This window comes from Lagenorhynchus albirostris, chromosome 15 (genome assembly GCF_949774975.1).
Source record: "Lagenorhynchus albirostris chromosome 15, mLagAlb1.1, whole genome shotgun sequence".
Classification (NCBI taxonomy): domain Eukaryota; kingdom Metazoa; phylum Chordata; class Mammalia; order Artiodactyla; family Delphinidae; genus Lagenorhynchus; species Lagenorhynchus albirostris.
Genome location: NC_083109.1, coordinates 70793507 through 70810521, shown reverse-complemented (window position 1 = coordinate 70810521; position 17015 = coordinate 70793507). Strand labels below are relative to the sequence as shown.

Genomic DNA, 17015 nt, shown 5'->3' with positions numbered 1-17015 from the left:
CGCTCGACCCAAGAGCACGCTTACAAAGACACCAGGGCGGCCTGGGCGGGGTTTGTAAACTGCACACTGAGGGGAGCCAATGCTCCTGAAGACAAGCGCCGGGGGCTGGGGGCTGCTCACTCCGCTGTGATAAATCCCCACAGTCTTAAGTCCCTGGACGTACTGAGGACCCAGGCCTGGGCTCACGGCATCCTCACAGGCCAGGTCCTGGCTTTGTCAACTTCTGAGGGCCAGAGGCAGGTATCCTCCTCCCCCTTTTACAGATGAGGAAACTGAGGCCCAGGGAAGGCGGGCCACTTGCCAAAGGTCACACAGGTGGTAAGGGTCAGAGGGGGGGATTCAGACGCAGAGCTGTGCATTTAGGGCCCTAACTGCATTGCTATGTTTTAGGTGACCTTGTCATCATCACTTCCATGTAGTGGGAGGGGACAAATGTCTCATGGTTCATGGTCACACAGGTCAGAAAAGCCCATGAAAAGGGGCACTTCTTCTCTTTTTTTTTTTGCGGTACGTGGGCCTCTCACTGCTGTGGCCTCTCCCGTTGCGGAGCACAGGCTCCGGACGCACAGGCTCAGCGGCCATGGCTCACGGGCCCAGCCGCTCCGCGGCATGTGGGATCTTCCCGGACCGGGGCATGAACCCGCGTCTGCTGCATCGGCAGGCGGACTCTCAACCACTGCGCCACCAGGGAAGCCCCAAGGGGGCACTTCTGATGCTCTTTTCCACATGCCAACAGAGGCCCCTGCTTTTTCACACCCAGAAGGAGAAGAACATAGTGTAGAAATTAAGAGCGTAGGCTCCAAGCTCAGCAGACGTGGACTGGGCCTCTAGCTGTGTGACCTGAGACGAGTGACTGGACCTCTCTGAACCTCAGTTTTCAATACCCTGAAAGATGGGGGTAATAACACCTGCCTCCCAGAGGCTGGAATGCGCGTCCAATGAAATGACAAAGGCATGAGCAGCCCTCAGCCCGGGCCTGGCCACCAAAGCGCTCAGTGAACAGCAGGGCTGCCACCGACCCCTGTGAGTGGGGGCTGGGCCTGCTGAGGACCCCTGAGTCCCCAGAAAAGACAAGGCGCTGCAGTTCTCCGAGTCAGCCCCGGGCTCTTCAGCTTGCATTTGCTGTTTGCAGAAGGGAACAGCGGCAGCTCTCTCTCCCTGGCTGTAACCTCCCCCAGCTTCATTTGGAAAGTTCTGGAGGATTTATGCTCCTCTCTGGCAGCCACGCCAGCCATTCATCACGGTGCTGTTTCCCTGACAGTGGACTGAGCGCGGCCGCCGTTGCCCGGCTTACCCCTCGATAGGTGTCCTCGGGAGATTTATTGTAGTTCCAGAAGCGCAGGCCTGCGATGCTTTCGGCTCTGTCGAAGTGGATCGTGACCACGTGGTCCAGCCCCGGCAAGAAGGGGATCAGCCACATATGCTCATCCTCCATCGTGATGTTGGCTCCATCGATTAACCTGCACTCAGCGGGGAAGGAGCGGAGAGATGGGGGCAGCCCGGTCTGCCGGGAGAACTCACAGTGTGGGGTCTACACCCACTCCTGTCCCCACGGCAGCCCCTGCCTGGCACGAGCCTGGCTGGATCCGGCTCATTACGGGGAGGTGAGACTAATTAAAGCAGCAGTGAGGAGCCACCTCTCATGTGTGAAGTTAGACAGAATAGGAAAACAAGGGGAAAAATAACAGTCTGTGCGGTTAAAGGTACAGTGGAGCAATCATGAAGGGTTTTAAAGCGGGGATGCGGGTGTGTGCTAGTTTTTAGGACTCTTTAACCCAGCGATCCCATTTCTAGAATTTATTCCCCCTAAGAAAAATTTATTCAACATGTCAAAAAGCTATCTGCACCAAGATACTACTTACATTAGCAACAAACAAGCAAACCCTGAAAGGTCTCAAAATAGGGAAAAGTTCAGTAAATCTGTACGGTAGTTAAAATGATAATCACAGGGATGATGCAGTAACGGGGAAAGGCGGGGGCGCTGATTTTAATGCTGTAAAACGAGGACAAGGACCAGGAGAGATTACGCAAAAGTGAAAGATCTATTTCTGTCAGGGGGTGGGGGGGTGACTACTTATATTTTCCCAAATTTCTATAAAGTGATGTATTGACTCCATGGTACATTTTGAAAGAATTCTATTCCTTCTTTCTTTCTTTCTTTTTTTCTTTTCTTTTTTTTTTTTTTTTTTTTTTGGTACGCGGGCCTCTCACTGCTGTGGCCTCTCCCGTTGCGGAGCACAGGCTCCGGACGCGCAGGCTCAGCGGCCATGGCTCACGGGCCCAGCCGCTCCGCGGCATGTGGGATCTCCCCGAACCGGGGCATGAACCTGCGTCCCCTGCATCGGCAGGCAGACTCTCAACCACTGCGCCACCAGGGAAGCCCTATTCCTTCTTTCTTGTGCTGGGGGAGAAAGATACTAAAGCACCAGGGGGAACTTGGCAGCTCCTGGCGTGGGACAAGTACAAGAAGGGGCAGGTGCCTCTGGGGGGGAGATGGTCTGGCCTGTAGTCACTCAGCCTAGATATCCCAGGGCAGCCCACCACTGCTGGGAGGGAGCCCCCAGCACCCTCATGTTCTAAAAGAGCTTGTCACCACACTGCAGTCCCATCCTGGCCAGTTTCTGGTTCTCCTGCTTGGGACATCCTGTCTCATCCTTCCCAACTCTGCCCAGCACACCCTAGCCCAGACCCCAGCCCTGAGCTCACTACCGCTGAGAGACCTGGCCCTGGATATAGGGGCCCAATTCTCAGCCTCTTGGGCGACCTCCTCCCCTCACCCTCCCATTTTCCTGGTGACCCTGAAGCTGCTGCCCTGGGAGGGATACAGGCTGCTGCCACATTTCCTGGGTTTTTTTTTTTTGTAAACATTCTATTTATTTATTTTGGTGGTGCAGCATGTGGGATCTTAGTTTCCAGACCAGGGATCGAATCCATGCCCCCTGCATTGGGAGCACGGATTCTTAACCACTGGACTGCCAGGGAAGGCCCCACGTTTCCTAGATTTTAAAATAAACTTTATGTTTTTCCTCTTACGTTTTGAAGTTCGGGACTTGGAATAAATCTTACAATCGAAGTGTTCATCCAAGGAGGTAATGTTTCTTTTTTTCTCTAAAAGGCTGTTATTAAATTGATGGGTGGTGTGTCTTACAATTGCTGGCATCTTAAAACTGAGGAGATCCAGCAATTTAACCCTGGGGTGTTTGTGGAATTAAGCTGACTGAGGTCTAAAGCTAGAGAACCTTCTATTTCCTTCCAAAAGCAATTACCTCCCTGTCCTAGATATGGTGCCACCTCTAAAGCAAAACTACTGCCCAATCTGAGAGTGGAGAGAACCGATGAAGCGTTCACAGCTGACAGCGAAGGGAGGTCCCCATAGACACCCTCAGGGATATCTAAATGATACTTCCTAGCTCTGTCCACAAAAAAAACCTAGAAACAAGGATTGACCCAGTAGCAATGAGCATCCCTAGTGGCTAGATTATGGTCTCTAAATACCATTTCCCACTAGAAGGAACCTGGGCTTCTTGGAGAAATAGCTGATTCCATGCCTGGGACAATACACATAAAAGAGGAACCTGGACTACCTTGTGACATCAGAAAGCAAGGCAGCTATCAGAGACTGCTACTTTACAAAAGGATTTGGGAGGTCCCAATGTCCAAAGAGGGATCAATTTGAGCATCGATAGGATAAAAACCGTAATAGATTGAAACCCTTCAAACACAGTAGGTTTAAATCCATGAGTTTATGGTAGTCAAAAGCAAACAAATGTTTTAAAGGATGCTAGAGAAACAATTTGCTCTTTTGAAAACTGAAAAATAAAGGGAAAGAATCAAACATTTAGGTTGTCTTTCCTGTTTGAATTGTACCTCAAAGTAACCAAATAATTGAGGGAAATTTTCCCTTTATTGACGAAAAAAGAGTGATAGGATCAGTGTGTCACTGTTTCACACCCCCCAATAGAGTAACAGATCTAACCACTAAGTATTGGCTGCCAACATCACAGAAAGCCTGACAACCAGCTATTCCATGAGTCCTGAAGGGAATACACAGTGACATCCACGCCCTGATGGTTATGTCTTGCCCTAATGGTCAGACCTCAATCTGATCAGGCCTCTAGATCTGGTGAACAATTTACAAGAAATACAGGGGCCTGAAGAACAGGCTAAACAATACCATAGCGATGCAGCCAGTAAAATCCAGACTCAACAGGGCAAAACCCCTGGTTTCTTCAACAGATAATTTATAAGGAAAAAAAGAAGAATGATGGAAGGGAACCTAGAGATTATGAGAGGCTTAAGAGACATATCAACCTACAAAGGAACTTACTTACAAAACAGAAATAGACTCACAGTCATAGAAAGCAAACTTATGGTTACCAAAGTGGAAAGAGGCGGGGGAGGGATAAATTAGGAGTTTGGGATTAAAATATACACACTACTATATATAAAATAGACAACCAACAAGGACCCACTGTGTAGCACAGGGGACTCTACCCAATATTTTGTAATAACTTGTAATGGAAAAGAATCTAAAAAAGGAATATGAATATATATATATCTGAATCACTTTGCTGCTTACCCTAAACTAACACAACATTGTAAATCAACTATAGGTTAATTAAAATAAATAAATAAATAAAATTTTAAAATTAAAAAAAAAAATTATTTTTTGGCCACGCCACTCGGTTTGTGGGATCCCAGTTCCCCAACCAGGGATCAAACCCGGGCCCTCTGCAGTGGAATTGTGGAGTCCTAACCACTGGACTGCCAGGGAATTCCCCAAAATTTTTTTTTAAACGAGGCATAACAACCAATCATAATGTATGGACCTTACCTGGATGTCAATTCAAGGAACAAACTGTTATAAAAGGGGGAAAAAGATGGTCAGGGAAATAGAAACATGCTGGATAGCTAGTAATGTAAGAAATGACTGTTAATTATTTAGCTGGAATAATGGTACTCGGATTATGTTTAAGTCCTTATTGTTTAGAGCTACATACTGAAATATGTAGAGATGAAATACTATCAGACCTGGGATTTGCTGCAACACAATCTGCGTGGAGGGTGGGTGTGGATATGCACAAGCAGGGCCAGCCATGAGCTGATCACCTTTACAATTGGCAGCGGGGACCACAGTGTGCAGGGGTGTGACTCGCCAAGATGGCCCGTGAGCAGGTAATGACAGCAGGCTGTGAGAGCCGCGGCTAAGGGGCACCTTAGAGGAAAGCAGGTAGGAGTCCGCTCTGGGCCAGGGACGGGGCTCAGCTGTGATGTGGCAATCCCCCTCCCGCCCTCCAGCCATGGGAATTATTGTCTCCATTCTACTGATAAGGAAACTGAGGCATAACTTAGTGGTCAAATGTATGGGTGTTGGTCTCCCATGGACCCATGTTCAAATCATGACTCTGCCACTCAACTAGTGTGGGTGATAATTTTAACCTCTCTGTACCTCTGTTTCTTCATCTGTAGAGTGGGGGCCTCTTTGGGCTGTTTGAGTTTTAAATGAATGAACATCTGCAAACTGCAACCTGCTTAGCATGGTCCAGTGTCTAGCATTTAATAAATCCTCAAAAGATGGCAGTTATAATTTCCGTTATTATTATTATTATCATGACTATTATTATTGGAGAGGTTAAGCAACTAGCTGGTAAGGGGCAGAGACAGGATTTGAACTCTCATCCCTCTGGCTCCCCTAGACTCTTCTTGTTTGCACCTCCAGGCAGGGCCTAAGCCTGACAGCTGTCCTGACTCGGGGGGGCCGAGTGCCAGACTGCGGGTTCTGGGGCCCCGTGGGTCAGGGCTATATGCAGGCTTGTGTTCTCTTACTGACTTGACCCAACCTGGGCTTATGAATCGGACAAATGCAGAGGAAAGTGCAGCTGTAGCGACCTGTGGAGACTCCTCAGCCATCACCTCTGACCTCAGGGAGGGGAAAGCTTTCAGCGCCCGAGAGGTGGGGTCCCTCACGCCTAAACACCGAGCTAAAGGCTTACCAAGCAGCCACCGGGTGCGAGGCCCATGCTAAGCACCGTGAAGAAAACGCAAAGCACACCTGGGTCTGGAAGCAGGAGAGCCTGGCTTCCAATCCTGCCTACCTCTTCCAGCTGTGTGGCCCTTTCCTGGGCCTCAGTTTCCCTTGAGTACAAAATGGGCAGACCCCAGACCTCACGGGGTGGCTGGGAGAAGGTGGAATAGGAGATGCCGCTTGATGGTTGCGTCTGAAACCTACGATACAGATCAGGTCCCCGAACCCCTGCTGTCATGAGCCTTGCTTGTGCTTCTTACAGACACTCACTTGTCCAGGGTCCGGGAGTCGTCGGTGCACTCAGGGAGGTCTTTTAAGTCTCTGGGGGAGGCAGAGATCTGGTGCAGGTTGATGGGCAGTGCCTGGCCGTCCTTGCCCACCACTTCCAGGCCTGTGAGCCCCAGGTAATGCAGGTCTCCCCAGGAGGCGGTGAAATTCAGCTGGAGGCCTGCAGCAGGAAGAAAAGTGTCCCGTGAACATCACAGGTTACAGAGGAGGTACCCAAGATGGAGAGAGGAAGAGGAGTGATCTTCAGCCTCTGCATTCTACCAACTAGAAAGCCCAAACTTCAATGAAAGGGCCTTCAGAGTGGGCTCTGCACCTTTCCTCTCGGTGGCCCTTGGACCTGGGTCACTGTTGATGCTTAGGAAATGTCTGCAGGATGAGTGCGCCGGTGTGGTTTAAACTTGCACACAGCCCTGGGTCTTTTCTCCACTTATCAATCACGTTGCCCACCCCATGCTTAACACCTTAGCGTGGCTTCCCATGCTGCTTGGCCAGCAGGCTTCGTCATCTGGCTTCTGCCTACTTCTCTAACCTCACCTTGCACCCAAAATCCCTTGCTCCACTCAGACTGTCTTTCAGTCCCGCATATTCACATTCCCCTCTCCCACCACAGGGCCTTTGCACATGCTGTTCTCTCCCTCCTGAGCTCACATGGCCTAAGCTAACTTGTGCTCATTCTTCAGATCCCAGCTACTTCCTCAGGGAAGCCCTCCCAACTTCTTTGACCACACCAAGCCTCCACTCACAGCCTGCCATGTCACTCTGAACTTCCCCTTACATGCTCTGGTCACCAGTGTGATCTTGTGATCGTTTGGTAAATACCCATCTGCCCTGAGGGCGGAAATCCCATCTGCTTTGCTAGCTCATTGTGCCCCCAGAGCTTGGCAAAGTACCTGCCCCACAGTAGGAGCTCAGTACAGATGGAATGATTAAACAAGTAGCTAAATAGAGGAGGCTGCAGCAGTGAGCCTCAGCGTCAGAAATGGACATTTTATGCAAATTGGCCACTATCATGAGGAGTCAAGGTAAAGGATTCAAGGTAAAGGAAGTGACCCACGTGACACTCCCATGCTTTTGCCCTTGTTCCACCCCTTCTCCATCAGGGAGCATTTAGGAGTGAACTTCTGGGCAAAACTGCCCAGGTGAGTCACTCATTTGCCCAGAAAGTGCAAAGCCAATGACTCTCTATCCAATATCCGGCTGGAGTTCCTCCTTCCTGAATGGTCTCCCGTTACAGCAGGACCGGGACCAAGCCCCATGAACTCGTCTACCCTTGGAGAACTGGGGGCCTACTCTAGCACTTTTTTGGGTGGCTGTGTTCCAAAGGGCCACACTTGTTCCAACTTTCACAGGATGCCAGCACTGTAGCACTGGAAGGAGGAAGCCCGGATTCACATAGCTCCACCCATTTCAGCTCAGGCAGGTTGCAGATGCCCTTGTGGCTGGAAGGGAGGCCAAGCCACGTGACCTCCCTGGAGCGTGGCTTCCTCTCCTACGCCCCTGTCGTTTCCATCATACATTTTGTAACTTGGTCTCAGATCCCTCTGCCCTCCGTGGTGCCAAGGTAACTCTGAGCATCTTGGGGGCACATGAAACAGATGTGTGACCAGCGTGGTCCTGGGCACATCATAGCTTCTCACAGCACCAGAAGCCTGCAAGATGGCCACAAATTCCTCCCACCGAGTCCTTGCCTCTTTGCAATGTGATTTCGCCGCTTCTCCCATCCAGAAGTGGAGTCTATTTCTTCACTTCCTGAATCTGGGCCATGTGGTTTGCTTTGGCCAATGGGACAGAAGCAAAAGCGAAGCTTGCAGAGGCTGTAAAGCACATGTATACAGGGGTCTGGCCTCTCTTTCCACACCTGGAGTCTTGCCATGTGAAGGAGCCAGGCTAGCCTCCCAATTGCAGGCCATGTGGGTGAAGACATCTTAGGTCATTCAGCTGCCAGCCCATCTGCCAGCTGACTAGACACGTGAGCAGGGCCAGCGGAGGCCAGCCTGGCTCAGAGGCAAAGGAGTGCCCAGCCAAGCCACTGAATTACGATAAATCACAATTAATGGTGGTTATATTAAGCTGCTAAATTGGGGGTTGGTTTGTTTCACAGCAGAAGCTAACTGATGCATTCCTTCTCATGATGAGTCTATGTTTAATTGTCATCTCCTCAGAGAGGCCCTGCCAGCCACCTGAACTCAAATAGCACCCTCTCCCATCACTCTCAAAAACCCTTCCTCTGCTTTATTTTTTGTCACCTGACAAGATGTTCTACATTGATTTGCTTATTTGTTTTCATCAGTCTTTCCCACTAAGATGGAAGCTCCCTGAGGGCAGGGGCTCTGTTAGCTGTGTTCACTGTTGTTATCTCCAGAGCCTAGAATAGTGCCTGAAAACAGATGGTCAATTAAGGCTTCTTTTAAAAAAATAAATGATTGATTGAAGAGTATGTGTTTAGTAGATACGTGTAGGTAAATGAATCAAAATACAATCATTTGAGTTTCACCAAAATCACAGTCAATGGTAAACATGTTGCTACTATGGTACCAAGCCCTGTTCTTGGCCCTGGAGATTCAGGGGTAAACACAGCAAAATCTCTCTAGGAGCTTCCACTGCAGTGAAGACAGACAATGAACACACATCAAAAAGATAATCTGATAGTTCCACAGAGTGATGAATACCATGAAAAAAATGAAAGAGATAAGACAGGGACTAACTTAGCAGGAATAGGGACGGTCACGGAGGGCCTTTCCGAGGAGGTGACGTTTGAGCTGAGACCTGGGCGATAAGAAGGAGGCCGCCATTCTCTAGCATTTCTGGAAGAACATTCTAGGCTGAGAGGGCAGGAAGGGCAAAGGCCCTGGGATGGGAACATATTTGATCTGTGGTTGGAACCAAGTGACTGAGGTAGAAGATGGAGGAAAATGAGATCAGAAGGTTAGGTGGAGGCTAGATCACGTCATGAAGTCTGGATTTTCTTCTCTGCAGTGGGCAGCTAGGGAGGCTTAGATGTGGAAGCCGAGAAGTGACAAGATCGGACCCGTGTCTTGGAAAGCGCACCGGGGTTGGACTCCATAGGGAGGCCAGGGAGGAGGCTGTTGTGATACCTGTGGCCGGGACAAAGGCGGTAGTGGTGAAAACGGGGGCCAAGTGGACAGATTCGGGATCTGTTTTGGAGACAGCGTTGACAGGGCTCTCAATGGCCTGTATGGAGTTAACGAACAGAGAAAATGTTTCGACCCAAGAGACAGAGTAGCTGTGGGTACGATTCCTGAGATGGAGAAGGCCGGGAGGTGAACGAGGGAGTGGATTTAGATCAGGGGGATCCCGGTGACGGAGAAATGCCACCTCCCCCTCGAAACAAGAGGCAGCACCCCAGACTCTCCCAAGCCTGCCACCCCTTTGTTTGCCTGGCGAGATGCACTGTGACGCCATCTAATCTAGGGCTGCTCTCAAAGTGATTGCTCTCCTTTTTGAGCTAATATTCGTGTTCCATATTCATTTTCCTCTGGTGTATCAATTAGTATTTATATAAATGGAAGTTAATTTTGTTATTTCTCTCCCATATTTCAACTCTCTCAGCTCCTTTCCTATTCATCACCACTGATATTTGCAAAACTTCCAAAATTAGTGTCATCTGCAAATTAGCAAGTCATATATCCCCGTTCAAAACATTGATAGGATTGGCCGTATTTACCAACCCCAACGCATCCCCCCTGGGTCACTTTATCAAAGCTCTCTTCATTTGCACAGGCTGGGAAAGTAGGGTTAGGATTTGGGATACAATGAGGAAAAAGCCAAAGGTTCAGAGAAGAGAGATTTGGAAATCACAGGCCACAAAACGGGCAGAAGGTCCTTGATCAGGAGGTTCTTCTGCCTTCCTGCTGAGTAGAGACGCAGAGAAATTACACTTTCCTTGCAGCAAAAAGGTCTGGGAGCGCTATTCCAGGGCAAAACTCCCAAAGGCACTGAAATAACATTTCCAAGAAAGGTCAGAAGCCGGTTCAGTGGGACAGACATTTACATACAGCATCTTTGGGGAAATCATCAGATGAAGAGGACAGTGGCTCCTCCCTTCCTTCCTTCCTTCCTTCCCTCCCTCCCTCCTTTCTTCCTTCCTTCCTTCCTTCCCTCCCTCCCTCCCTCCCTCCCTCCTCCCTTCCTTCCTTCCTTCCTTCCCTCCCTCCCTCCTTCCTTCCTTCCTTCCTTCCTTCCTTCCCTCCCTCCCTCCCTCCCTCCCTCCTTCCTTCCTTCCTTCCCTCCCTCCTTCCTTCCTTCCTTCCTTCCTTCCTTCCCTCCTTCCTTCCTTCCTTCCTTCCCTCCTTCCTTCCTTCCTTCCTTCCTTCCCTCCCTCCATCCTTCCTTCCTTCCTTCCTCCCTCCCTCCCTCCCTCCCTCCTTCCTTCCTTCCCTCCTTCCTCCCTTCCTCTGGTTATGGCACTCTAACCTCCTCTGAAGCACTGTATGGGAAGCTGACTCCTCACCCTTGGCTCCAAAGATGGGCTTCTGACCCAGGCCGGGCCAATCCGTGTTTTCCATCACACCCCGCTCCCTGCCAAGGTGAGCCACGGTGATTATTAGTTAAGGATGGGCACGTGACCCAAGCCAGGTGAGGAGACAATTCTGGGACAACTGTTGGACTTAATTGGGAAGCAGAAGTTCTTTTACCTGGGATTACCGGGTACAGCTTCTAGGGGCTCCCATGTGGACAGAGTCTGAATGGGAGACGGACAAGAGAGTGAGAAATAGGGCAGAGAGATGCAGGGAGATGCCAAGGCCTGATGACGTCATTTGCACACCTGGATCCGGTAGTACGGGGAAACTAGCAACGCCTGATCTTTTTAGTTGCATAAGCTAAGAAATGCTCTTTTTTGCGTAACTCAATTGGAATTCAAGTTCCATTGTTCCCCCCGGACCCCGCCGCTCAGGATCCTGACCAACCTAGGGGAGTCCAGACTAAACAAGAAATGACTGCTGTCTTCCAGGACCTTACAGCTCCGTGGGGATGCTGACTCTTCCCAAAGACCTCTGAGGTGGGGCAGCCTCTCAGGGAGTGTGTTGAGTGGTGAGGACCTGGGCTTTGAATTCAGATATGCTTGGTCCCGTTCTCGGCCTTGCACTAGCTGTGTGACTTTGGGTGGCATTCTCAATTTCTCGGAGCCTCAGTTTCCTAATCTAATCTGAAAAATGGGGAGAATAAGAGCTGTGAGTGAGATAAGGGAGGGAAAGCCCCAGCACAGTGCCTGAATGGGATACACAACCAAGCCTCAAACCAGGCTCTTGACTACATTAGGTTGGCTTTTAAATTACTCAGTTGTCCCAAAGTCCCAAAGTAATTGAGAGAGAGTTCTGGAAAGTAAGGGGCTGTGAGGATTCAAAGGAAGACTTCATCTTCTAAGAGGTAATTTGTCCTTCTGGAGCGAGGGAGGGAGAACTGAATTCTCCGTGGGCACCGTGGGGAAGGCTTCTGGGGATGGGGTGGGATTACAGCAAGGTCTTAGGAAGGCGGAGTGGAGGACAGTGTGGGGCACCACCCAGATCCCACCTCCCATCCCCAGGGCTGAAGGGCTCATCCCTCCAGTGGCTGGGAGTGCTGACAGCTGACAGCCCACAGCTGAGTCCCCCCACTTGTGACTAACCCTGGCTTTGCCCCTCGCCAGCCCATATCCAGTGGCATGCTAACACAGGCGTGTAAAGGCCCAGCCCCCTTACTCAACTCAGGGGCAACTTCCAGGGGACTCTGCAGCTCCCTGTGGAGCTGGCAGAGGCCTTGCTGCGACTGCCCCGCGGCCCAGTTCTCCCTCTGCCCAGCCCTGCTTCCTGCCCTCCCCCAAAAGCATGCCCCAGTAACTCCATCTCAGAGGCTGCTTCTTGGGAACCCAATCGAGAGTCACATCCTTTCAATGGGCAGGGATGGAGAGCAGGGAACAGAAGCCTGCAGGGGGAGGTGGGGCGGGGAGGAGGCTAAACTCTGACACATTCCGGCTTCAGCTTCGTTCTGGACACAACGGTGGGGAGGTGGGGAGGGGGCGTGACAATGGCATGTCTCTTCTTTTCAGAAGATAACTGGAGGCAGATGACAGGCACGAAGGGGCAAGAAAGAGCAGGAGGGGGACTTCCCTGGTGGCGCAGCGGTTAAGAATCCGCCTGCCAATGCAGGGGACATGGGTTCACGCCCTGGTCTGGGAAGACCCCACATGCTGCGGAGCAGCTAAGCCCGTCATGCGCCGTAACTACTGAGCCTGAGCTCTAGAGCCCCTGAGCCACAACTACTGAGCCCGTGCACCACAACTACTGAGCCTGTGCTCTAGAGCTCGCGAGCCACAACTACTGAGCCCGTGCACCACAACTACTGAGCCTGTGCTCTAGAGCCCGTGAGCCACAACTACTGAGGCTGCGCTCTAGAGCCTGTGAGCCACAACTACTGAGCCTGCGCTCTAGAGCCCACGAGCCACAACTACTGAGCCCGCGTGCCACAACTACTGAGCCTGTGCGCCTAGAGCCCGTGCTCCGCAACAAGAGAAGCCACCGCAGTGAGAAGCCCGCGCACCGCAACAAAGAGTAGCTCCTGCTCGTCACAACTAGAGGAAAGCCCGCGCACAGCAAAGAAGACCCAACGCAGCCAAAAATTTAAAAATTAAAAAATTTTCAAAAAGAGAAAGAGCAGGAGGGGAGGCCGCAGCGAGCAAACCCCCAGAGCCTTGTGAACAGGGAACCGGTGGGAGAGATCACAGCGCTACGCTGGGCCTGAGGATTCCCTGGGATGCAGGCGGAGGTGCTGGTGGGAAGTATGCGGAGTAAGAGAGGAACTGGCTGGAATGGCACACAGGCAGAGGAGACAGAAGAACAGACACAGCGAAACCCAGACGGGATCTGCTCAGAGGCCACCAACCAGCAGCCGGCTGGCCGAACACACGTGTTTTGTTTGGCTCATAGGGTGTTTTAAAATACTGTAAAATTAGTCACCAACGTTGAAAAATCTGGAGATTTCATGTAAAAATCCAGATTTCTGACTTCTCAGAAGACCTGGCACCTGCGCCGGTACTCCTGCTGCCCCACCCCCCCCCACAGCCAGGAGGATGCAGACTTTCTCTGCTCCAGGACCTGCTCTGTGGTCCAGTTTGAAGGGGCAACTCAAACCCCTGACTGACAGATGCCCAAGTCTCTCTGGCTCTTATGTCTTCTTGCTCTATAACTTCTGGGCTCCGACTGCCACCTCCCGGGTCAGGGCTGCAGCTAACACGTAAGACGTCTGCGTGTAAAATGCAGAAGTGCCCCTCTGGGAGGGCACACTGCCAGGAGGACCCCTCTTCTAAAGGGATGCAGCCCTGCCCGGGCCAGTGTCGCCAATGCAGGCTGGTTTCAGCCCTGACTTATCCTGGGGCCTGGTGTCTCTGTGTCAAGGTACAACCTGCCCAACTGTCCCGGGAAACCCCGTCCCAAGTGGCCATGACTCCCTCCCCATCCCCGACCCGTGAAGGTCCTCCTTCCCCTGACACTGCCCCCAGAGAAGGTACTCACAGATGCCCTGGTAGATGCCCGGCTCTGGCATGGTTACTTCAGGGACAGGGGGGCTGGGGGGCAGCTCTGGTTCAGGAGTCTGCACACAGGTTGGAGAGAAGCAGAGGGAAAGGGGGTCATTTTAGTGATACCCACGCAGCTCACTGGACATCTTCCCAGCTAGATGCCCACTCTGTGCCCCAGGTAAGTCCCGGTGTCTTTTCTGGTGTTTTCTGCCCTGGTGGGAGCTCCATGACTGTTAATACGGCGGGCCCAGAAACGCTGAGTGCATCTGAGTCCTTGCCGGAAGTTCTTACTGGTAGGGGAGGAGTTTGACACTAACCAGCTCAGATGATTAGATTTTCTGGAACAGGGAAGGGCCCTATCTAGCTTACCTAGTGAACTAGAGGAAGGGGGGAGGGAGAGAGATCGGGAGGGAGGGATGGAGGGAAGGAGAAGAAAGAATTCAAACGTAGAGAGTGGTTCTCAACCCTGGGGCCTGTGCATCTGCATTTTTAAAACCTCCTCTGTGATTCCCTTGGGCAGGCAGATAAAGAACCCTTGGTCTACAGACACGGTGGGCTGCCACACCCTGCTTCTTGGGTCTCTATGTAAACTCTTTTCATTAGATCTCTGCACCGTAAGTCAGGGTAGAAGTGCCTGTACTGCGTCACAGACAGGAAAGCTGAGATGCAGAAAGAGGTGAAGTCGCTTGTCTGGATCTTAGAGTTTTTAGTGGGGATGATGTTTCGGTACCCAGTGACACCCTGATGACCCCTCAGTCCAGCCCCTAGGGACAGCCCCTCCACGCCCCTGCCCGGCTATGGGGAGGAGGGAGAGGAAGGTTGTCTGCCAGAAGTTAACCCCTGACACTGAGTGGCCTCCCGGAAAGCTGCTGCCCTGGAACCCACGTGCCTCCTCCTGCCTTCCCTGGCGCCCTGCCCTCCCTGAGCCTCCTGCCACGCCCCCTGGTGGATGCACCCCCCCCCCCCCCCCCCCCCGCCCCGGGACACCTAGGCGGGCACGGGGCGGCTCCAGCCCAGACACCTGCTAGGGGTGTGACACTGACGGGGCCTCCCTGAGCTCGAGGTCCTATCTCTAAGGCAGAGAGAGTGATCCCTCCCTGCCCCCGCCAGGACCAGATCCTACCAGAGCTCCTGAGCAGGGACTTTGCCATTTGGAAAATGTTGGGGGAATGAAAGGCCTCAAGGCCATCTCCCAGCTGGAGGCCTGCGCAACAAAGCCAGACCACGGACATGTTTTGTGGCACGCAGAAGGGTTGAAAACATCATGGATTAGTTGCCAACATTTCTTAATGGGGAGATTTTTACGTAACAATCCAGATTTCTGGCTTTCTTTGAAAAGACCAGGACAACCGTCAACAACGAGCTAGCCTGTCTGAGTGGGCGGGGCATGTCACTGTACCGTCTTGGTCATGACATTCTTGTGTCCGAACCTTTTGTCCCTGGTTCCTGGTTCTTTCCACTCTTTCCTCCACCCTCTTTAACCGTCTCCTCTTTCTCCCATGGCCTCAAGAACATCCCCGGAGACCCTGGTGTCTCTTCACCTCGATTACTCGTCTTTGACTTGGGCTGACCCTTGCCCTGAAGGTCATCTTTCATTTTTGATAATTTGTCCATTAAAAGCACGGACTTTGGAGCCCTGCATTCAAGTTCTAGCCTTGTTATGCTCCCAAGATGTGCCCTTGGGCAAGGCCCTTAGCCTGTCAGCCTTGGTTTCCTAAACGGGGATATTAATCATCTCCACTCCAAGGGCTGTCACGAGGGTTAAGCACGACAACAAGGTGCTCCACACCTGGATCACTGGTATGTGCCCCACACCTGGATCACTGGTATGTGCCCAAGAAGTGACTGCCAGGATCATCATTCTTTTAATTCTCAAGTTCGCCTATTAAAAGCATTTCTAGCCCTTCCATCAAAAACAACAGTGAGTGATCAAAATGCAACCCAAAGCAAAACCTCCCGAGACTGCCAACCTCTAAATTACAGAAATGACACAGAACTGATTTCCCCTAGCTTTGGTTAAAATTTGAATACTTCCTTCACTTTGGTTTAAAAAAAAGCAAAAAATAATTAGAGAATGAAATATGACCTACAGAACAAAAATGAAGCAGAAAAATGGGAAATGTCAAAACGGGAGTACCAGCAGCTTAAAGGAGATCCATCTTCATTCCTCCTGGTATACTCTGAGTCAGGAGGAGAAGTCTCTCTGGGGCGCCCACCCGCCTCCAGTCCTACCCGGTCATCAGCCCAGGAGCCAGCCTGGGTGTAGGGCCTCTCCTCCCCCAGGCCGTCGGCCGTGCTGGGCCTCCTCAGCGCCTCCTCGCACCGCAGGCTGCACAGGCTCTCCACGTCCAAGTCAAACGTCTCATCAGAACAGAAGATAGCCTCAAGAATGTCATCATCCGTTGTGAATAAGATCGTGTCTCCAAAGTGCTCTGGAGCTGAAAGGGGTACCAGGAAGACAGAAGAGTCAGCTCACCCCACGTCCCAGTGATGTGCAGACCAGGAACCTAAACCCATCAATCTTTGGGCTAGAAAGTCCCAAACCACTAACAGGTCTTGATTTGTGTAACCGAGCCTTATTCTTCTTTACGCATTTGCAAATGGAATTCACGGACCAGAAGAACCACATGGATTTAATGAAGGCACCTAATCTGATGAGAGTCACTGTGGTCTATCATGAAATAAGGGATGTTTCTCAGGCGCGGGTGAGGCACGGTAGCTGTGGCTGCCGCTGCCCCATCCAGACCCTCTGCCATCCTTATAGGGGGCCTTCCTGGAAGGGTGTGGGAGTTACGCCAGGGGAGTCTGAGGGTTCCAAAGCCCTGCTGCTTTGCCTTAAGGCAGGACAGACCCTGCAATTTACACTCCAGAGCTCCCCTCGGGATCAGGCTGAGGCTGGGCTTCCCCTGAAACGATATCCTTGCCTAGCTTCTCCCCCCACCCTTCCATATCCTACACCCCTCCCTGCCCTACAGGGTCTCCTGAGAGCACTCCCTCCATAACTCACTTGCGCTCATCAGGCTCAGGCCCTAGGAGGCTAAGGAAGGCTGGTACCCAGGGGAGGCGTTTCAATGAGGTCAGCTCTTTCACACCCAGCAGCAAAAGGCGAGGAGGGGGCCAGCTCTTGGAAAGGAGAGAGACCTGTCTGCCACTGGCTAGCCACTAAGTTTAGTTTTTCCTCAGAGCCTC

The 17015-nt window shown here is 51.6% G+C and overlaps 1 protein-coding gene across 6 annotated transcripts in view; it reads right to left on the bottom strand.

The window, feature by feature from the left end:
• KATNIP (katanin interacting protein) overlaps positions 1 to 17015 on the bottom strand; it is a 194319-nt gene that overhangs the window by 12360 nt on the left and 164944 nt on the right. For all 6 annotated transcript variants that reach the window (XM_060124302.1, XM_060124303.1, XM_060124304.1 and 3 more), the window contains 4 exons: positions 16059 to 16264; positions 13822 to 13900; positions 6296 to 6473; positions 1295 to 1460 (listed from right to left, as the gene is read on the bottom strand). In XM_060124302.1, coding sequence (XP_059980285.1) covers positions 1295 to 1460; positions 6296 to 6473; positions 13822 to 13900; positions 16059 to 16264 — 629 coding nt within the window. The remainder of the gene's footprint in view (positions 1 to 1294; positions 1461 to 6295; positions 6474 to 13821; positions 13901 to 16058; positions 16265 to 17015) is intronic.